The sequence below is a fragment of the Pagrus major genome, chromosome 11, assembly GCF_040436345.1.
Source record: "Pagrus major chromosome 11, Pma_NU_1.0".
Classification (NCBI taxonomy): domain Eukaryota; kingdom Metazoa; phylum Chordata; class Actinopteri; order Spariformes; family Sparidae; genus Pagrus; species Pagrus major.
In genome coordinates, this window is record NC_133225.1 from 373,413 (window position 1) to 397,138 (window position 23,726).

A 23,726-nucleotide genomic window follows, 5' to 3' on the forward strand; every position below is an offset into this window, starting at 1 on the left:
GGCCAATCAGAGACTCCGCCCACACACACACACACACACACACACACACAGTACTTGTATACTTGTGAGGACGCTTCCTGACATAATAAACTTTGACCTTTGAACTTTAACTGACTTTAAACATCAAGTGGCCCTTTAAATAAACTTTATTAAAACATGGACATGAACACAAACGATCGAATGAACCTCTCACACACATTCAATATATATATATCTCATATATATCAGTAAAAACAAACACCATGCTGACTGTATATCTGTCTGCACAAGTATCATAGAAGTATTATATTATATTACAGTATAATTATTCTAAGTTCTGTATCGTAGTCAACTGGACTTTCAGTTTGTCAAAGATGTTTCACATCTCATCCAAGAGGCTTCTTCACTTCTAACTAACTGGAGGAGCTGCAGGCTTTTAACCTATGTGTGGGAGTGTCGTTACAGAGTGTAGGAGTGTCCTTACATAGTGTGGGAGTGTCCTTACAGAGTATATAGCTGTGTCTCAATTCAGGGGCTGCATCCTTCGAAAGGACGCGGCCTTTGCGGCCTCCGAAGGCGAGTCCTTCGGAGGTACCTTCGAAAGCCGCGTCCACCATTGTTAAATGGGACGGTCTAGCCTTCGGAGCATTTCCTTGTTGCGTCACCAGATGTTCCCGCCCCTTACCCTTACGTCACAATTTCTGCCGCCCAGGCCCGCGAAAGTGACGATCTACACCACTTGATGTCACCATTTTCCTTCTTTCTTTCTTCTGTTTCGGGGACGCAAAGGATCTGGGGATATGGGAGGCTGCATTTGTGGGGTGCATTTGAAGGAACCTTCGAATTGGGACGGCCTTCGTGCAGCATTGTGACGCAATTGGCCTTCAAATGCGCCCTTCGAAGGATGCAGCCCCTGAATTGCGACACAGCCAATGAGTGTCCTTACAGAGTGTTGGAGTGTACTTGCAGAGTGTAGGAGTGTCCTTACAGGGTATGGGAGTGTCCTTACAGAGTGTGGGAGTGTACTTGCAGAGTGTAGGAGTGTCCTTACAGGGTGTGGGAGTGTCCTTACAGACTGTGGGAGTGTACTTGCAGAGTGTAGGAGTGGCCTTACAGGGTGTGGGAGTGTCCTTACAGAGTGTGGGAGTGTCCTTACAGGGTGTGGGAGTGTCCTTACAGAGTGTGGGAGTGTCCTTACAGGGTGTGGGAGTGTACTTGCAGAGTATAGGAGTGTCCTTACAGGGTGTAGGAACGTCCTTACATGGTGTGGGAGTGTCCTTACAGGGTGTGGGAGTGTCCTTACAGGGTGTGGGAGTGTCCTTACAGAGTGTAGGAGTGTCCTTACAGGGTGTAGGAGCGTCCTTACATGGTGTGGGAGTGTCCTTACAGAGTGTGGGAATGTCCTTACATGGTGTGGGAGTGTCCGTACAGAGTGTGGGAGTTGACTGCTTTAACTTGTAATGGATTACTTTCCACTGCAGTATCACTCCTGTATTTACTGCTTACTCATGGTAACAGAAGATAAAACCAGAGAAAACTTTTTTTTTAAATTAAAGTGTGACGTTAAAAATTACAAATTCAAGGTGGACTTTAATATTTAATACTAATTTATTTATTTATTATTTTTATTGGTAAATTTCCTTTAATCTCTGACAGGGGACAGAAATTAAACTTCACTCGTCTGTCTGCCCGCCCGCCCGTCTGTCTGTGAGGTCTCACCTTGTCGTGGTCCAAGCTGTGACAGAGGACCTGCCATGGTGGAGTGTACCTGAACATTCTGGATCTGAACTGGTTCCTACTGGTTCTGGTCTGATGATGATGATAATGATGATGATGATGATGATGTCAGTCAGACCCTCAGCCAGCAGGAACCAATCACCATCAACCCTGAGAGAGGCAGAATGAACGAGTCATGTGACCGTGTGTGGTGACGTCCAATCTGAAGCATCAGAACTGTAAACAGGAAATTTAAACTGTCGACTCTTCAGAATAAAACAAATCAGCTCAGAGATAAAGTCTCAATATTTCAAGTATATGACAAGAAAAAAGTCAGAATTCAAAAGTTGAATAAATTACTGAATTCAGAACATTTTATTCATCAAGTTTTACATTTTTTAGCATTTGTGAGTTTTTTTCTTTGAATATTGATGATTTCTAATAAATTAAAATCCTTTTCTCAAAACAAGACATTATGTTAAAATATTAGTTAAATTAACTTCTCTCTATAACTCGTCCTGCTGTGCTGTGATTGGCTTTGAATGACGGCCCGCTCATTTCCACAAAGAAAATTAATTAAAAAACGGGAAATAATTAAATAAATAAATAAATACCATTAAAATGAATAAATGAAATGGGAAAGTAATAAATAGTTGAATTAATGTAAAGGTCAAAAAGAGGCAAATTAAAACAGAAATCATTTATGTCTACATTTATTTTAATGGTATATTTATTTATTCCTCCGTACGGATCAACATGTTTCAGCTGAACATTATTTTTACATTTTTTCTTCTTTAAAGACAAAAACATTCAAAAGTCTGAAAAATGTTTTTCTTTCTGTCTGAAGTGAAATATTAAAATATTACAGCTCAAACAAACTAACATCCATCATGTAAACAAACTGTTTGTGTCAGCAGCGTCCAATCACATCGTCTGACTGCTGCAGGTGGGCAGGGCTAACATACAGTTTACATTTCTTTACATTCGATCAAACTGATCAATAAACAAATAAATCAGCTGATCAGAGAGGAAACACACACAGACAGGCCAGTGATGTCATGATGATGTCACAAAGGTAAAAACAACAAACAGAAGATCGACTCACCTGCAGGTTCAGACACCGCCTCCACCCGACTGACCACACCGCCTCCACCCGACTGACCACACCGCCTCTCTGTATGTGTGTGTCACTGTATGTGTGTGTGTGTGTCGCAGTGTGTGTGTGTGTGTGTGTCACAGTGTGTGTGTGTGTGTGTGTGTCACAGTGTGTGTGTGTGTGTGTGTGTCACAGTGTGTGTGTTGCTGAGCAGTAGAATTTGTCAGGAATGCTGCTGACCAACAGAAACACACACAATGACTGACCACACCCACCAAACACACACACACACACACACACACACACACACACACACACACACACACACACACAGTGTCAGTGTGTGAGGTCACATGACTCTATTTTTTAAATTGTATTGTCTCAATGACAGTACTTCCTGTCGCAGTCGGGTGAAGCTTCAACTTTCAATCTCTGCTTTCTTTCAGGAAGAGGAAGAGGAGGAGGAAGAGGAAGGTTTTGGTCTCTGTGTCCTCCATCTGAAGGTTTTGGTCTCTGTGTCCTCCATCTGAAGGTTTTGGTCTCTGTGTCCTCTGTCTGAAGGTTTTGGTCTCTGTGTCCTCTGTCTGAAGGTTTTGGTCTCTGTGTCCTCTGTCTGAAGGTTTTGGTCTCTGTGTCCTCTATCTGAAGGTTTTGGTCTCTGTGTCCTCTGTCTCTGAAGGTTTTGGTCTCTGTGTCCTCTGTCTGAAGGTTTTGGTCTCTGTGTCCTCTGTCTCCGAAGGTTTTGGTCTCTGTGTCCCCTGTCTGAAGGTTTTGGTCTCTGTGTCCTCCATCTGAAAGTTTTGGTCTCTGTGTCCTCTGTCTCTGAAGGTTTTGGTCTCTGTGTCCTCTGTCTGAAGGTTTTGGTCTCTGTGTCCTCTGTCTCTGAAGGTTTTGGTCTCTGTGTCCTCTGTCTGAAGGTTTTGGTCTCTGTGTCCTCTGTCTCCGAAGGTTTTGGTCTCTGTGTCCCCTGTCTGAAGGTTTTGGTCTCTGTGTCCTCCATCTGAAAGTTTTGGTCTCTGTGTCCTCTGTCTCTGAAGGTTTTGGTCTCTGTGTCCTCTGTCTGAAGGTTTTGGTCTCTGTGTCCTCTGTCTGAAAGTTTTGGTCTCTGTGTCCTCTGTCTGAAGGTTTTGGTCTCTGTGTCCTCTGTCTCTGAAGGTTTTGGTCTCTGTGTCCTCTGTCTGAAGGTTTTGGTCTCTGTGTCCTCCATCTGAAGGTTTTGGTCTCTGTGTCCTCTGTCTGAAGGTTTTGGTCTCTGTGTCCTCTGTCTCCGAAGGTTTTGGTCTCTGTGTCCTCTGTCTCTGAAGGTTTTGGTCTCTGTGTCCTCTGTCTGAAGGTTTTGGTCTCTGTGTCCTCTGTCTCTGAAGGTTTTGGTCTCTGTGTCCTCTGTCTGAAGGTTTTGGTCTCTGTGTCCTCTGTCTGAAGGTTTTGGTCTCTGTGTCCTCTCTCCGAAGGTTTTGGTCTCTGTGTCCTCTGTCTCTGAAGGTTTTGGTCTCTGTGGACTGAATTAAAGTTCTACACAAACAGGAAGTGATTGATGAGGTCAGTCAGCTTCAGTCATTCTCTTTAAATCAGCGTGAAGCTTCTGAACCTGCTGAGATCTTTCTGAAGCTCAGCAGATGGTGAGGAGCAAACTTCTCAGTAGTCCTGAAGCTTCACACTGATGAGAGATCACTTCAAAATGCTGTGAGAGAGGTCAAAGGTCACAGACTGTCTGTGAATATTACAGACCGATAACTCCAACAGGATGTTCCATCTCTGATCAGAAGGGATTTCTTTAAAGGAGCAGTCTGTAGTTCTGCTGAAGAAATGTTAATGAGCAGAGAAAGATCCTCATTGGCTGATTTTTTTCTGCCTAAACAAACTAAATAAACAAACTCTCTTTGTTTTCATGACTGAATAAAGTGAATAAACAAATTGACCTTAAAGGACAACACAATTTATACTATTCTACTTTGTTTATATGTGGTGGACCCTGCCACCTTTCTAGCTTCAGTGTGTAACAGTCAGAGTTATTTGATGTAGCGCCACTTGGTGGCGCCTCCTTTTGTTTTAATGGGTAATGTGACCCATACGATGAAGAAGAGTAGGTTTTTACTTCCGCTCCCTATGAGAACAAGGATGCCGCCAATAGAGCGAAGACTTCCCTTTTTATTTTGTTTTATTTTGTAAAGTGTTGGTAGAAGAAACTCGGCCTGTGTTCATTTACATGTATGACTGTAACATTAGTGCTGTAGAGAGCTGGCATGGTATGGTCAGTAGCTTAAAATGAATAAAAGTGCCGTGCAGAAACCCCCACACGTTGCCTGCCGTCTCTTGAGTAACCGGAGCTACCGGCACAAAAGTGGACCATCACCATCACCTTGACTTTCGCCAGACCACGTTACAAATTGGCGCCCGAACATTATTCTCTGGACCTCTCTTCACAAGCGCGGACTGGACCGGACTGCTTTCTACATTTCTACACTATGGGAGTCCATGTGAGTGGATGTTTAGCAGTTTTCCCAGACGCGACCGTGCTAGTTTGGAAGCTAACTTTTCCAGAAGCTAACTGTAGCTGTGAACACTGGAGTCACGTTACTGGAGTACCTTGCGTTGGCAGCGTTGAATGTGTGCACTTTCTGTTGCTTTCCTGCAAACTGGAAATTGAGGAGAAAACGGATATCCTCCACGTTCAGTCGGGATAAAAGAACTCTTTAAAGTCTTTTTACTGTGGATTAGGTGAGCCCAAGCTTCGTTTTCCTCCGGTTTGTGGATTATTTCTCTTAAACATGGATGGACTGGACTGTGTGAGTAAGGACTGTGTGTGTGAGTTGTGAAAAAAACAAACAAAAAAAACCCAAAACTGATTGTATCTCGTTGCCTGTTAAAGACTGGATTATTATATGACAGTGATCATTGATTATTGTGCCCTTCAATAGGGGGACTTTTCAGTGCATATTTTTTTTCCCTCTTCTCTTGCATAGCTTTGTCTGGGTGGTATTTTCTGTTTTTACTACAAAGGAACACACAGTGCTAAGTGTAGTTTATAAGGGTTTTTTCATTTTAACTGTATTCTGTGTGAACAGTTAATTTACTTCTGCTCTTGAAAAACTCTATAGCTATAATTTTGAGGTGTGCGATTTCAAGTGTAAATGCATAATGGCATCCCACCCAGACGAGCAGCTTGACGGGCTTGACACTGACCTTGACATAGACATTGAATCTTTTACAAAATACACTATTCCTGACCGTATGACTGGTGCCCTTGAAGGAAAGGTTTGAGACCTAGAGGCAGAGGTTGAGAGGCTGCGAGAATGTCTAAATGAGTCCCTGCACCTGCAGCGCAGTATACTGATGCACTGGGATCAATCTACAAAGAAGGACAATGATGTTACTGCAGCCCATGTAGTAATACAAACTGCCAAGGCCACTTCAACCCCATACGCACCTACTGAGAAGTGACAACATTCACTCGAACTCAGCAATACATCCAGGATGATCGCTTCTGCATTACATCATGCTAAGCTAGAGCCCCCTGTGTTTGCTGGAGATAATAGAGTTCATCCAGAGGACTGGTTACAGGCTGTAAACCGCTACAGATCCTCACTTAACCTGACCGACGCACAGATAATAAATGAACTGCCACACTTCCTCGCAAAGGAGCCCAGCAAGTGGTTCAAAGCTCTCAGTTCACACGTCATCACTTGGTCACAGTTCTGCCAGCTCTTCAGAACAATTTTTCTGCCATCTGACAACCAAGAACAGATCCTGAGAGGCATTCCTGACCGTGTCCAGGCACCGGATGAGCCCCTCCCAACATTTGTGGCTCATATGCTAAGTGAATTTAGCAAATTAAAGAGCCCACCACCTGAGCAGGAACAGATTGAACTGATATGCAAACACTCTCTGGAGAAATATAGGGTGGCCCTGTATGGCACACTTGTCCCCTCAGCGATGGACTTGCTGCTACGAGCTCACGAACTCCATGTGGTCCTCGGGCCGAGTAGCCACCAGTATCTGTGTTTCAGGACAGTGGTGAGCCAAGAACTGGAACGGACAGCATGTCAGCAGACTCCCCACTTCCCCCCAGGTGGCCGGGAAACTTCAGGGGAGGTAGGACATTTCGTCAAGGCAATCCTCCCTCCAGACGCTAGTTGAGCCTCACCCACCTTCCACACTCCCTGGAGATCAACATGTTCTCAGCCATATTGAGGACAATGAATCTCAGGCTCCCTAGAACACACCACTGAGAACCAAAGTAAATTTAAACTCTGTCTGTGGAGGCCACTCTGGACACAGGCGCTTCACTTTCAGCTATACGAGCAGACCTGGTCCGAGTGAACAACACCTATCTGAGCAAAACACATCGGTGGGAGGGTCCACCTGTGAGCCTTGCAGACAACGCCCCCTGCACACCTGACGGTGTCACTTGGCTATCCATCGGCTTCATGAACAAGCGCTTTTACCAGCATTTTGCCATAATCCACAACCTGTCTACCCCTTTCATACTGGGAATGGATTTTATGATCAGAGCCTCAATAACCATCCACATCCCCTCCAGAACTGTATTCATGGATGACATCCCTTATAGTATGGTGGATGTGGATGAGGACTGTGCTTTTGAACTGCCCATCGAAGGAGGAACCATTATGTCCCTAGACACCCTACAATCCACCATCATGGCTAAAGTCGCTGACGCAAGCCTGGAAGAGGAACAGAGAGCGGCCATGTCGAGCCTCCTCGCCCAGTTTGACTCCATGTTTGATGGTCATCTCGGACACACTTCCCTGACTGAACACATGATAGATACAGGTGATGCAAAACCTATAAACCTCCCTCCCTATCGCACCTCCCCATCGAAGAAGCAAATCATCGAGGAGCAGGTACAACAGAAGTTACACGATGGCATCATTGAGCCATCCACTAGCCCATGGGCTGCCCCAGTTGTGATTGTAACCAAGCCAGGTTCTGACCCAAGGTTCTGTGTGGACTTTAGAGGCCTGAACCAGGTTACACAAAGAGACTCTTATCCTCTGCCACGTATAGATGAGTCCCTTGACTTTCTGGCAAGAGGGCGGTTCATCACAACACTGGATTTAGCTCGTGGATACTGGCAGGTGGCAGTTGCAGACGAATCCAGACCAAAAACAGCCTTCATTTCTCACTGTGGCCTTTTCCAGTTCCGGGTGCTCCCCTTTGGACTCTGCAATGCACCTGCCACATTTGAAAGATTAATGAACAATGTGCTTGCTGGCCTCATCTACAAGACATGTGCGGTGTATTTAGATGACATTGTTGTTGCTTCCCCCACCTTTGAGCAGCACCTGGCAGATCTGGAGGAAGTACTCCACAGACTGAAAGCTGCTGGTCTGTCTTTGAAACTAAAAAAATGTCAGTTCTGCCTGAGTGAGTTCACCTTCCTCGGCTACCAAATCACACCCACAGGCATTAAGCCAGACATGGACAAAATCAAAGCAGTGATGGAGTTCAGAACCCCATCCTCAGTGAAACATGTGAGACAGTTCCTTGGACTGATGGGTTATTACCGTTGTTTTGTCCAGGATTATGCACGCCATGCTGAGCCCCTCCCACCAGAAAGGACACTGCTTTTCACTGGGATGAAAAGTGTCAGGAATCTGTGGACATTTTAAAAGAATGCGTCACATCAGCACCTGTCTTACGTTTTCCTGACTTTGCACGCCCCTTTTTCATTCACGCGGATGCTTGCGATCTTGGCCTCGGAGCAGCCTTGATGCAGAAAGATGCAGAGGGTCGAGAGGTTGTTGTGTGCGAGCCATTCCCTACACAAAGTGGAAAAGCCATACTCCACCCCCAAGAAAGAGTGTTTAGCCGTGATTTGGGCCCTTGAACATTTTAGGCCTTATGTTGAGGGCCTCCATGTGACAATCTTCACAGACCACAGCAGCCTCAGATGGCTAATGTCCTGCCCAAACCCCTCGGGCAGATTGGCCCGTTGGTCTCTAAGGCTCCAGGATTTTGATTTTGTCATAGTGCATAAGCCCGGCGCACACAACAACGTGCCGGATGCACTATCTCGCAACCCACTACCTCTGTCCTGTGACACTCCCACAGATCTCCTACCAGAGCACGCTGTCATTGGCAGTTTGGATCTCCGCGCTCCACCCCCTGTGCTGCTGGCAGATCGTTCACAGGTAAGGCAACTGCAGCTGGATGACCCAGTCACTGGCCAGCTTCTCAGAAATCCTGAAACGGACCTGCATGTTGACATTGATACACAGTATGTTGTTTATGACAGCCTACTTTACTTCAAGGACCCGAAAACAAGATGTGGTTTGCACCCATTAAAAGAACTCAAACTCTTTGCCCCCACATCCATCCATGACACCTTGCTCACCTACTACCCTGACCACCCCACTGCAGGCCACCTAGGTGTTTCAAAGACTCTAGCGAGAGTGCGGTTCAGGTTTTTTGGCCCAAAATGGCCGCGGACATCAAGCGGTACGTCACCTCTTGTTCAATCAGTCAACTGTATTCATTTTTTTTTTAAAACCTTTATTTAATCTTGAGAATCATTGAGAGCAAGCCCTCATTTTCAATGATGTCGAGAATACAAGTCAAATATTTACAACACAAAATACAAAGAAGGAAAGAACACAGAAGACAGTTTCATCCATTAAAAACAGTTACATTCATAGACAGAGGAGTTTGTTATCAGAGTTTTAAACTGACCCAGAGACACAAGTGTCTGTAGTTTTAATGTTAGTTGTAAATGATTCCAGGTGGATGCTGCAGAGAAACTAAAAGCAGTTCTACCAAATGAGGTGTTTGTCTGTGGAATTTTGAGTGTCAACCAGTTACTTGAGCAGGTTGAGAATGGAGTATGAGACTGACTTAGCAAGGAAGTAATATATGATGGCATTTTTCCAATTAAAGCTTTATAAATAAATAAGAGATAAGATTTACATGTATGACTGTAACATTAGTACCGTAGAGACCTGGCATGGTATGGTCAGTAGTACCCCCACACGTTGACGTCTCTTGAGTAACCGGAGCTACTGGCACAAAAGTGGACCATCACCATCACCTTCACTTTCACCAGACCACGTTACAAGTGTTCTGGGACCTTATTTTCCTCTGAGAACAGCTTGTTTATTCACTTATAGAAACATTTTTTAAATTATTATTACCTGATTAATATTGTAAATATTAAAGTTGTCAGTTTGAATTTCTTCTACAGAACCACACAGAGCTCCTTTAAGAAGCTTCTCCTTCAAAACTCAAGTTCAGCATCTTTTACACTACAGCTTATGAATATCTGGATATTATCTGGTCTGGTGATATGAGACTGTATATGTGTGAGATGTTGGACGGAGAGGACGAGCGACCCCCACAGGAGCAGCAGAAGACCAGGAGAGAGACTCAAGAGGTCGGTGTGTTTACCAGAAAACTACAGCTCAAAAACACAGAAACAGACACAACCAGAGGGGGGCAGCGTCCAGCTCATCCCCCCTTGTCTGACAAATCATTCAACCAGGAGGACCAGAGCTTCGTTTTTAAAACTCAAAACTAAAGAAGTTAAGGTTCATCCAGCTGTTTGAACATGTTCATGCAGAGGATGTCCAGTCCATCTTTAGTCCTCCCTCTGTTATTACTGATGTGGTTGTTGCTACTTCTTCATGACAGTCGAGTTTATTTGATGGAATAACTCAAGGGGACATCGTACACTGATGACCTCCTCCTGTTCATCAGTAACAACCTTCAGATCATTTAACTCAAACTCAATGAGTTTGGGAAAAAAACTAAAGTTGGGGAAAGTTACTCCTGAAACTTGAACCTCCTGCTGCATCTTTAACTGTTTCTGAAACTTTAACTGTTTCTGAAACTTTAACTGTTTCTGAATCTTTAACTTCACTTAAAGGCAATGTTAGCTTCAACTTCTTCCTGTTGAATATTGTTTGTTTGGATCAGAAGTCAGGCGACCAGCAGAGACGATGTAAAATAATAATAATAATTTTCTTGTCCACATTTATTGATGCAGTAAGTGTTAATGTCCTGCAGTTCAGATGAGGTTGTTAATTCAACAGGTTGAGGACAAACTGAGGAGCTGAAACACAGGAGCTGGTAACCATGGTTACCTCAGCTAACCTAAACCCTTTGTACTTTTCATCCAAACATTCACATAACTAAATAATAACAAATATGAGCTGGTCACATCTAATGATAATAAACAATGATTTACAGTCTCATAGACAACAACAACAACAACAACAGTCCTGTCATTAGATCTTACATACAAACAGCTTTTGTGTGTGTGGACGACCTGTCAGTGACATTCAAAGTTCTGTTAGGGACATCGTCCCACCATCTTCCCACCATCGTCTCAACATCGTCCCACCATCTTCCCACCATCGTCTCAACATCGTCCCACCATCTTCCCACCATCGTCTCAACATCGGCCCACCATCTTCCCACCATCGTCTCAACATCGTCCCACCATCTTCCCACCATCGTCTCAACATCGTCCCACCATCTTCCCACCATCACTCAACATCGTCCCACCATCTTCCCACCATCGTCTCAACATCGGCCCATCTTCCCACCATCGTCTCAACATCATCCCACCATCGTCTCAACATCGTCCCACCATCTTCCCACCATCGTCTCAACATCGGCCCACCATGTTCCCACCATCGTCTCAACATCGTCCCACCATCTTCCCACCATCGTCTCAACATCGTCCCACCATCGTCCGAACATTGTCCCACCATTGTCCCACCATTGTCCCAGCACACCCAGTCTGATGACATCATACAGACCTGTGAGCATGCTGACTCTGGGCTGCAGGATCCTGAACTGAAGCTTTAAAGTGAAGCTGGAGAGACCATGAACACCACGTTGACAACAGTTACAGGCTCAGTCCATCTCCATGGAGACACATCAGGTGTCACGGGGTGTCCTGATGTGACGACGTGAACATGTGACTGGGCTCATTAAACATTAAGCTGAGATGCTTTTTGGTTTCTCTGCTGCTGATATTTTCACCTCAGGATGTCCACAGTCTGTGATCCTGTTCCTGCTCCTCAGAGGACAAAATGTGTCTTCTTTGAAACAAACCAGGACCAGCTCATCATTTCTTCTGTCGGCCATCATCGTTGTGTCGTCAGCAGATCAGTTCAGATCTGTCGATGGAAGACATGAAGCCATTTAAACCTGACGTGTGTCCGTCTCTGAGGACGTCTCACTGCTGCACGTCAGAGACACAGGAGCTGCTGCTCTGATCAATAAGATGGTGTCATGTTGTGTTCACTGGCTGATCAGCTGCAGAAAGGATTCAAACAACAACAGCAACAACATGGCCATCCTGAGAGCAGAGCACTGAGCGAGGAACAGATGATGAGCTGGACCAGATCGTCTGTCTGTCTGTCCCCCTGCCTGTCTCCCTGTCTCCCTGTCTGTGGTTCTGCTCAGACTGGACCTCTTCCCTCGTTTGTTGTTTAATGATATAAATACATTTTTATATATTTTTAGTTTAATAAAATGTGAAGATTATTTTTGTTTCACTGATGTTTGATATGTAATCTGATTACATGTCACCATGACAACAGAAACAGGATCATCAGACACCTGCTGGAGCTCACCTGTCTGTCATCACTGTTACCTGGACAGGTTCGCGTCAGGAAGTGAGAGGGCGGGGCTTAGTGATCAATCAGCTCATCAGTCGTGTGATGGAATCTGCAGGTTTAGGATGCAGTGATGTCATGTGATGATGTGATGATGTCGATTGCGTCTGTGATGTCACAAAAATACAAAATCAGTTTGTTGAGTCGAGCCGTCGGCTCACTTTTATTTTCTTTTATAAAACCAAAAGAAGCTAAAAAGACTCCGACAGACAGAATCTGCAGCAGGAGGAACTTACAAAACCAAATAAATACGACATTAATTCAGTGTTTCTATCAGAGGAGGCTCGTGTTACACAGGTCAGGACTGCAGGGCTAATGCTAGTGCTAATGCTAAAGCTAATGCTAACCAGAGGCTGGACACACGAGGAGTACAAAAGTAAAAAGGCTTCAAGAAAATAGAAAAAGTAAAGTTTTATAAAACAGAGGAGATGAGAAACAGGAAATGATGTCATGTTGTTAGAGGCGGGGCTGAGGCAGTGGGTGGAGTTTAGTTCCTGTAGTTTTTGTCCTGAAAGTCTCCGTCTGTGTTTTCAGATGATTATATTCAGAGCAGCGCCCCCTACAGCATCACATGACGCAGCATCACATGACGCTGCAGCACTTACATGGATACTTCTCCTTCTTCATCTCCACCGCTCCTCCCTCCGCCTCCCCCGCTGTCTCCCCATTACTTGCCACCACCGCCGCCTCCGCAGGTTTGGTGGAGGGGGGCGGGGCAATTGAGACGGGCGGAGGCGGAGCTGCTGGCTCCTCCTTCGCTTCGTCAGGTGAAGTTTTCCCATCGTCGATGAGCACCAGCTCGGCCTTCACCGTCCCCTGCAGCCCGAGCACCTTCCTCGTCTCGTCCTCGTCCTCCACGCTCTGGTATCCCATGAACACCATGGTGACTGGCTTCTCCGTGCTCGCCTCCTCCACGCCCGCCTCATCGCCCACCTTGGCCTCCAGCCCTGTGATCTCCGCGGTGACCAGAGGCTGCTGCTCGGGAGCCGCCTCCTCCTGGACCTCCGCTGTCGGAAGAGAGGTCACCGTGGCAACAGTCTGTGACATCATTGAGGCCTCGTCAGCTTTGTGGATGAGCTCCTCGACCTCGTCGAGGCTGAGCAGCTGGACGCCATCTTCACCATTCATCTCATGGACCACTGAGAGACAGAGACAGACACACCTGGTTGTCACACACCTGACCGACCAATAGGAACACATTTTTCTGTGTGATGTCACAGTCTACCAGAGCACACCTGTACATAACTGAGGAGGAGGAGGAGGAGGAGGAAGAGGAGGAAAGGGAAGAGGAAGAGCAGGAGGAGGAGGAGAAGGAAGGGGAAGAGGAGGAGGAGGAAGAGGAGGAAAGGGAAGAGGAAGAGCAGGAAGAGGAGGAGAAGGAAGGGGAAGAGGAGGAGGAGGAGCAGGAGGAGGAGGAAGAGCAGGAGGAGCAGCAACGGGAGGAGGAAGAAGAGGAAGAGGAAGAGGAGGAGGAGCAGCAGCAGGAGGTGCAGGAGCAGCAGGAGGTGTAACGAGTCAGGTTTTACTTCAGAGCTGATGTGTGGATGTTTAATGAACTTCTGGTTCTTCAGGACTAAAACTTGTCTCTTCTTCTAAAAGCAGCTCATGTTTTATTTTTATTTGATGACATCATCACCTTTCTGCTCGTCCTCGTACACTTTGACCCCTTGGTGAGAGAGGTCAACAGGAAGTCTGGTGTTAGTGGACAGAACCCGTGTCTCCCCCGTCACTCTGTCCCGCTCTACTTTAATCTCCACAGAGTACATCGCTGGAGGAGGACAGAGGAGGTGACACAGGGTCAACACACACACACACACACACACACACACACACACACACACACACTCTGCTGCTGACTTTAAAGGTGTAGTTTGTAAAATACGGCCAGAATTCGAAGGCAGCTCCAAAACTACAGGAGGCAGAGTCACTGCTCTCTGTCCTCAGCTGACAGTGTCAGACCTCAGGGGTCGGGGGTCAGCAGGTCAACCTGCGACTGAACTCTGCCACCTCTGAGCTGCACAGTGCTGTTAGGAGGCTAGCTGGTTAGCATGCTAACTTCAGTACACTCTGATGTTTGTTCAGTTTGTTTTAAACTACAAGTCTTGACACATCTGACAGACTGCTCCTTTAAAACTCCAAGACAGCAAATCAGACAGAAACAGATTAAAGACATGAAGAACACACACACACACACACACACACACACACACAGTTGTTAGAGACAGACAGGAGGTTAAATGTCACTGTTGAACCTGAACTCTTCCTGTCACCTGTCTGCATGCTGTGACCTCTGACCTGCAGACGTCAGCAGCAGGTGAGCTGCTCTCTGATCAGCTGACACTCAAACTGATTGATCTCCTTCATCCCTGAGGCGGCCATGTTTGTTGGGCTCTCAGATTAAACATTAGTTACAGACTGGCTGTGTCCAAATTCAGGGGCTGCATCCTTCAAAGACGCGGCCTTTGCGGCCCACGAAGGCCGGGTCCTTCGGAGAGACCTTGAAGGCCACGTCCACCGCTGTTAAATGGGACGGTCCAGCCTTCAGAGTATTTCCTGGTTGCGTCACCAGGTGTTCATGCATTTAAGTCTGTTTGGGTTCAAATCTATCAAACGTGTACATTTATTTGTGTGTGTACAATGTGTCAAATCTAAACTGAATTACCAACATTACAAAATAAACATTAACCCATTGGTGAATAACAACTATATTTACCACAGCAGTACCAGTGTCACGTATTTTAACTGAAAGTTGAAATTTGGAGGTTTTATAGTCCCCTGAAGTTTAACATATCTGGCGTTGGATGTTCAAATGAGTAAAAACCGAGTATAAACCCAAGACTCACATTTGAATGTCAGTCTGCGCCACTTGATGTCGCCAGATTTTCTTTTTTTTCTTTTTTTCTTTTTTTTTCCCTCTTCTGTTTCGGGACTGAGCGGCGCGCAAAGGATCATGGGATATGGGAGGCCGCAAAGGATAGTAGCCGTGCGTCCTCCAGAAAGGGGAAATGAAGGCCGCATTTGAAGGAGCCCTCGCATTTGGACAGTCTTCGCGCAGCGTTGTGACGTAATTGGCCTTCAAATGCGCCCTTCGAAGGATGCAGCCCCTGAATTTGGACACAGCTACTGTCTGTCTGTCTGTCTGTCTGTCAGACAGACAGACAGACAGGAAGTGATTTTGTCTTTTCGTCCAGCAGGCGGATATTTTGGTTTAGCAGATCCCTACAGCTGCTGTGAGCCGGCCAATCAGAGCTCTCCGCTGACTTCAGAGACTCACCTCTCTTCATCTCGTCCGTCGCCTCTCTCGCTTTGTTCATTCGAGGGCTTTTATGACCTTTGACCTCTGCAAAGGCTCATGGGAACAGAGACACAGCAAAGACTGAAGCTCTGAGTGTGAGGTCATCACAACACTGTAATCTGATTACAATAACCTCATGATAATCCAATTAAAATAATCTGACTACTGTAGTGTGACCGATATAACAGGATTACTTTACTCTGGTTACTATGATACCATCTGTAATCTGATTACTGTAATCTGATTACAGGTAGAACAGAGTAGTCTCACCTTGAACTATCTGAGGTGAAGCTGCAGGTCTGTCCTGCTGACGGCTGCTGTGACCTTTGACCTGTACAGCTGATCACAGAGACACAGTGAGAGGGTCGACAACAACGACAACAACAACAACAACAACAACAACAACGTACCTTCAACTGGTCCAGATGACACCTGCCGGCACAAAGACACAGACAGAAAGTTCAACTTTACAATAAAAGTCACTGTAGTCCAACAGGAAACAGAAACATACAAAATAAACTACAATCAGTCAACCTGAATCTGATGGCGCCACCTACAGGCTGCTCCGATCATTACAGCCACAACATCAACAAACAATATGACGACTGTAATCTGACGACTGTAATGTGTGTCTGTGTGTGTGTTTTGTGTGTCTCTGTGTGTGTGTACTCACAGTAGTGTGTGTTACAGTCTCACACACACCTCCAGTTTCCAGACTGACCAGCTCCTGCTCCAACCTGCAGCACACAGACAGGACGTTCACCGCGATGATGTCATCACTCACTGAATCACATCAACATGTGTGTTCACATGTCATCATGTCATCCAGACTCCTGGATTAAACCAGATTATCTCAGACCTGTTGATGGTCTCCTCCAGGGTCCTGGTTTTGGCCTCGTCCTGCTCCAGCTGTCTCTTCACTTCATCCTGTTCTGGTCCGGCGGTCGGAGGTCCGTCCAGCAGCCAGCGCTCCCTCAGCGCCTTCGACTGGATGCAGACAGGAAACACAATCAGGCTGCGTTGAGCGTTGTTAACGTATTAAAACAATCAGTGACATGGTTCAATAATTATCGAGTCTGAGGCTGATGATAATTATTGTAATTAAATGTTTTTATGTTGATGAGATTTGATGGTTTCAACTGTACAAAACAAGAAGAGTGAACTGTCCTGACTCAACATCCTGATTTGATCAAATGAAGTGGAAACACAAGACCAACCAAACCAGAATCAGGACGCAAACGTTGATCATGCAGTAGATTATATAGATTATAAACTGTTAATAAGAGTTACTGTCAGAGCAGCGATCCATTAACAATGACTGACTTTTCATTTTCATTTCAGTTTTGTCTTAATTTGGGTTTAATTAACAGATTCTGTATCATTTTTCTTAAACTTCCATAACTGTGGACTGATGGTGAATGAGGACCGACTGAGCGTTCATGCAGTCCATATTCTCTGTGTTCAGCTCAGTCCGGTCCTCTGTGGTTCTGCAGCATCACTTCATCACTGACTCCAGATCAGATGATATGTGAAGCTGTTCGTCTGAATGTGTCACGTGATCAGATGTGAGCAGCTGCGATAAAAATACTCAGAGTTATTTTGAAGCGGCGGCGGTGAGTCTGACGGTGAATGCAGTCACAGCGTTTCTGTCGTTCCTGCATTAAACTGGGCTGATCTGAGATCAGCTGCAGATATTTTTACTCTGCAGCTGCTCTCAGTCTGCAGCCTCACAGCTCAGAGTCACCACACCTCTGGATCTGCACCGCAGCAGTCACCTGACGGCCCGGAACGACCCGGAACCTGTCTGTCTGTGTCTGTCTCTATCTGTCCCTCTGTCCCTCCGTCTGTCTGTCTGTGTCTGTCTGTCTGCCTGTGTGTCTGTCTGCCTGTCTCACCTTCAGGTGCTGCAGTGCTCTCCTGTCGTCCTCCAGTTGACGTTTCTTGTTCTCAATCTCAGTCTGCCACTTCCTCTTCTCCTGAGGCATGATGGGAAATGGAGTCAGAGAGCAGAAACTGTGTACTGCAGTACACACTGCAGTACACACTGTAATACACACTGCAGTGTGTACTGCAGTGTGTATTACTGTGTGTACTGCAGTATGTATCGCAGTGTGTATTACTGTGTGTACTGCAGTGTGTATTACTGTGTGTACTGCAGTGTGTATCGCAGTGTGTATTACTGTGTGTACTGCAGTGTGTATTACTGTGTGTAGTGCAGTGTGTATTGCAGTGTGTATTGCAGTGTGTATCGCAGTGTATATTACTGTGTGTACTGCAGTGTGTATTACTGTGTGTACTGCAGTGTGTATTGCAGTGTGTATTCAAGTTCTGACAGGTCAGCAGTACTTCATTCAAACATTTTTTACAGTGTAAACACACACAGTACACGGAGGTACATACTACAGTTACTGCTGATGTCTGAGACACAGCAGCATGATACAGCTACACAGGAAGTGGATAAGTGTGTGTGTGTGTGTGTGTGTGTGTGTGTGTGTGTGTGTGTGTGTGTGCGTGTGTGGATCAATAAGTGCAATAGTGTACAGAGCTCAGATCAGCTGACAGGCTGCAGGGTGTGTCTGTGTGAGGTTTTCAAATATCTGCTGCTGTCAGAGGTTAGAGATTTCACACACACACACACACACGTGATCATATGTGGGTTCATTAATATGTGTGTTCATGTGTGTGTGTGGTGTGTAAACTGGACTCACTGAGAGGAGCTGCAGTCGATCCTGCTGACAGAGAGCTTCACTGACCCTGAGACACACACACACACACACACACACACACACACACACAAGAACATGTTTACAATATTTTATATTTAACAAAAACACGTTTTCAGCCTTTAAAGGGACAGTGCACAGTTTTTCAGCTCCGTCACCGCAGCAGAGACTTGGCCCGCTCCGACACTAGGGGCCGGTGTCTTCACCCATGAGGTCAGTGGTGTGGGCGGGGCCACAGCATGCCAATCGATAATTCATTTATCTGGACAGGAAGTACCAGACGATAGAAACACACTAAATAAAATATGAAGCGGTGACTGGAGCACTTCCTGAATATTACGGGTTGGATCAGAACTCAGATTTCTGTCTGACACGAGCAGCAAACAAACACTGCACTTCCTTCAACGACCACTCGAGGCTCCACAAACAGGATGGAACTATGTCAGGGTGGTTCTGAGTGCTCTGCTGGTGTGTTAGTTAAAGTCTGAACCTGTCAGCCTCCATCAGTCCAGGATCTCCACCTGCAGGTCTGAGAACATGTGAGACCGTCAGGAGCACCACCTGTGTGCTGGAAACATCCGTCAGGTTTCAGCTCTGAGCTCCACCCACGCAGCTCCAGACAAACTTTTCTTTAACTTCTTTACATCGTTGTGTCCTCTGTAAAAAGTGTTGTGTGTTTCTGATCGTTGTGTCCTCTGTAAAAAGTGTGTTTGTGTTTGTACAGTAAAACAGTTTCAGTCTGGTCTGTGAGGCGTTCACAGTCTCTGCTGCTCAACAGTTAAACTGGGAACCAGTTGAGGTGTGCTGAGCTCAGCAAAGTTCAACTGGTTTTGTTTTAGTGAAGCTCAACTCAAAGGATTCGTTTCCATGGAGACCGGACTCAACAACAGACCATCTGAGCTGCAGAGAGAGAACAGTGTGTACTGGATCCACTGGAGACCAGTTCAGACTGCAGAGCAGCAGCACTGGACACACAGGGCGCTCACTCAGCTACAAAACTACAAACAAAAACAACAAACAAAAACAACAAACAAAAACTTCAAACAAAAACTTCAAACAACAAACAAAAACTTCAAACAACAAACAAAAACTACAAACAAAAACTACAAAGAAAACATCTCTTCCTCTCCCTCCATCACCTGTGGTTTCCCCGCCCACTTCCTTACCGCAGCTCGTCCCTGATTGGTCTCTTATTGTCCAGTGATTGTGTCTCTGATTAGCTGTTCTGTGTGCTTGCTGAGTACCGTTCTTTTGGACTCACTTCCTGTTTCTGACTTCAGCAAACTGGACCTGAGTGTGTCTGATGGTCTCTCTGTTCCTGTTATTCTGTCCACCCCAAACACAGATCAGCAGCTACCAGCCTGCACCAGACCAGACCAGTCCAGTCCAGTCCAGTCCAGTCCAGTCCAGTCCAGTCCAGTCCAGTCCAGTCCAGACCTGCTGGTCGATCAATAATTGTTGAGAGAAACCAGGTGGATTATAAGAAGTGAGGCATGATGGGTAACGAGACATTAGCTCTGATTGGTCAGTTCCCGTAAGAGGAAACTGATTAATAATTCAGCAGTTTGTCTCTGGTTTATCTTTGACTTTTAATTTGAAAAGCTGAAGCTAAGACATAGAGGACAGACATACAAGGACAGATGAGGACAGACATACAAGGACAGATGAGGACAGACATACAAGGACAGACAGATGAGGACAGACAAACGAGAACAGATGAGGACAGACAAGGACAGACAGATGAGGACAGACAAGGGCAGACAGATGAGGACAGACAGATGAGGACAGACAGATGAAGACAGACAGACGAGGACTGACAGATGACGACAGACGAGGACAGACAGATGAGGACAGACAGACGAGGACAGACAGATGAGGACAGATGAGGACAGACAGACGAGGACTGACAGATGAGGACAGACGAGGACAGACAGATGAGGACAGACAGATGAGGAAAGACGAGGACAGACAGACGAGGACAGATGAGGACAGACAGACGAGGACTGACAGATGAGGACAGACGAGGACAGACAGATGAGGACAGACAAACAAAGACAGACGAGGACAGATGAGGACAGACAGACGAGGACTGACAGATGAGGACAGACAAACAAAGACAGACGAGGACAGATGAGGACAGACAGATGAGGACAGACAGACAAGGGCAGACAGATGAGGACAGACAAACAAAGACAGACGAGGACAGATGAGGACAGACAGATGAGGACAGACAGACAAGGATAGACAAATGAAGACAGACAGACGAGGACAGATGAGGACAGACAGATGAAGGACAGACAGACGAGGACTGACAGACGAGGACAGACAGATGAAGACAGACAGACGAGGACAGACAGACGAGGACAGACAGACGAGGACTGACAGACGAGGACAGACAGACGAGGACTGACAGACAAGGACTGACAGACGAGGACTGACAGATGAGGAAAGACGAGGACAGACAGACAAGGATAGACAGATGAAGACAGACAGACGAGGACAGACAGACGAGGACAGACAGACGAGGACTGACAGACGAGGACTGACAGACGAGGAAAGACGAGGACAGACAGATGAGGACAGACAGATGAGGAAAGACGAGGACAGACAGACGAGGACAGATGAGGACAGACAGACGAGGACTGACAGATGAGGACAGACGAGGACAGACAGATGAGGACAGACAAACAAAGACAGACGAGGACAGATGAGGACAGACAGACGAGGACTGACAGATGAGGACAGACAAACAAAGACAGACGAGGACAGACGAGGACAGACAGATGAGGACAGACAGACAAGGGCAGACAGATGAAGGGCAGACAGATGAGGACAGACAGACAAAGACAGACGAGGACAGATGAGGACAGACAGACGAGGACAGACAGATGAGGAAAGACTGACGAGGACTGACAGATGAGGACAGACAAACAAAGACAGACGAGGACAGATGAGGACAGACAGACGAGGACAGACAGATGAGGACAGACAGACGAGGACAGACAGATGAGGACAGACAGACGAGGACAGACAGACAAGGATAGACAGATGAGGAAAGATGAGGACAGACAGACGAGGATAGACAGATGAAGACAGACAGACGAGGACAGACAGATGAGGAAAGACGAGGACAGACAGACGAGGACAGACAGACAAGGATAGACAGATGAAGACAGACAGACGAGGACAGACAGATGAGGATCAGATTAAACCAGGATCTATTTGGACTTCCTGTAGATTTTCAGATTAAAACTCAAAACGAACAGACAGTAAACAAACTGATCAATAATCAATAGGATTAATTGTCATGATGAAATGATTGGCTGTGTTTTACAGATTAAACGTCACACGTTGTTGAAATCTGTCACAGAAACAACGAGCTGATCAATTGATCACTGATTGGAAATTAATATTCACCTCTGACAGAGTGGATGATGATTTTGGAGACTTTATTGATTAATTTGAAAAAAAGAATCTTTGGGACAAACAGGAGCTGTAGTTTTAACTCTCAGAGCAACTTCCTACTGTGTCTTTCACAATAAAAGACACGAAGCTGCAGCGTTGATCGATTATTATTGATTAAAGATGAATCCTCGTGTTTCATCAGTTCAGACTCACTGAACTCTTCTGTGTCCTTGTCATGAATCCGCCCCCTGAGGCTCCGCCCCACGCTGCAGCACACACTACACACCGGAAGTCAGCCACACTCACCTTCAAAATAAAACTACAGCTGTTCAGTGGGGAGAGTGCTGCACATTTGTTTCTATTGTCTTATTGAGTCTTTGAATATTTAATGAGAACAGTTCAGTTTGACCACAAACAGTTTCAGAAAACAGAAAACAGAGCAGCCATCAATGATTATCATCATTATCATCATCATTATTATTATTGTTGTTATTTTTATCATTATTATTATTATCATTGTTATCATCATTATTATTATTATCATCAGCATTATCATTATTATCGTTATCATTATCATCATTATTATTATTATTATTACAGAAAATGATTCAGTTTCACTAAACTTCATCACAGATGTTTGAACCTGAAGCTTCTGAGGATTTAATCTGTTGATCTGATTGGTTCATTGAACAGGACAGAGCTCATCGGTTGTTTTTTTCATCTAATGTTCGACAACACAACAGGAAGTCTGTCCTCTGAGTGAACTCAGCAGAATAATGTGGATTAAATCAAATAATCAGAGAACAGACGTCAGAATTTAAAAACACGTCATCGTCTAAACTTTAATGTTCTTTATAACAAGTGCTGACGTCACGCTGATCGCTCTGAGCTGCAGTTCAAAGTTGTTCATTATTAATATTCATATGAGCGAGTCCGTGCTTTTACTTTGAAATGTGACCGGAAGTCACCGTGTCCTAACGTGTCTAACTTGAGTTATTGATCTTGAATCAGGTCCTTCATGAGAAAAACTGATCGATATGTAATTATCAGGGCTTGTGCGGCTCATTGATGAGCGATCAGCGCTGTCTGGTCTGCTTCCGCCAAGAAAAGCAGAGCACAGAGCGCACGTCACTCCGCCAGGTTTGCACTGAATGGACCTGTACTGTCGGCCGCAGTGACTCGCACTCTTCCTCTTATTTTTGCAGATTTTTGAACGGAGTTTGGTGCGGCAGTTCTCCTCCCGCTGTTTCCCGGCAACAAAGATCCTGACTCAGCGGTCTGATGCCGCACAATGACGACACACGAGACACCGCGCGCTCACGGTCAACTTCAAGTGTCCTTCATCAACATACAGAGAATTAAACAGGCGAAGAAGAAGAGAGACACGTTAATGAAGAGAAGAAGAAGAAATCAAAGTGTACTCACTCCATGATGATCAGTCTGCTGCAGCCACGAGCATCCGACTGACACCCAGAGGAGGGAGGAGGGCCCCGCCCACCGGGGGGGGGGGGGATGGGGAGAGAGAGAGAGGAGGGCCCCGCCCACCGGGGGGGGGGGGGGAGAGAGAGGAGGGCCCCGCCCACCGGGGGGGGGGGGGGGGGGGGGGGAGAGAGAGGAGGGCCCCGCCCACCGGGGGGGGGGGGGGGGGGGGGGAGAGAGAGAGGAGGGCCCCGCCCACCGGGGGGGAGAGAGAGAGAGAGAGAGGAGTTTTCCCACCAGGGGGGAGGGGGGGGGAGAGAGAGAGAGAGAGAGAGAGAGAGAGAGAGAGAGAGAGAGGAGTTTTCCCACCAGGGGGGAGGGGGGGGGAAGGGGGGGAGAGAGAGAGAGGAGGGCCCCGCCCACCGGGGGGGAGAGAGAGAGAGAGAGAGAGA

At 46.2% G+C, this 23,726-nt stretch overlaps 1 protein-coding gene across 1 annotated transcript; it reads right to left on the minus strand.

Annotated features, from left to right (window-relative positions):
- Positions 1-12,583: 12,583 nt before the first annotated feature.
- palm1a (paralemmin 1a) lies at positions 12,584-23,285 on the minus strand. The gene is made up of 10 exons (XM_073476357.1): positions 23,281-23,285; positions 18,436-18,481; positions 17,623-17,703; positions 16,587-16,714; positions 16,401-16,464; positions 16,138-16,159; positions 15,998-16,066; positions 15,707-15,781; positions 14,069-14,200; positions 12,584-13,571 (listed from the first exon to the last, which is right to left on the minus strand). The coding sequence occupies exons 1-10, from the start codon at positions 23,283-23,285 to the stop codon at positions 13,015-13,017; spliced, it is 1,179 nt and encodes a 392-aa protein (XP_073332458.1). The 3' UTR covers positions 12,584-13,014.
- Positions 23,286-23,726: the final 441 nt, after the last annotated feature.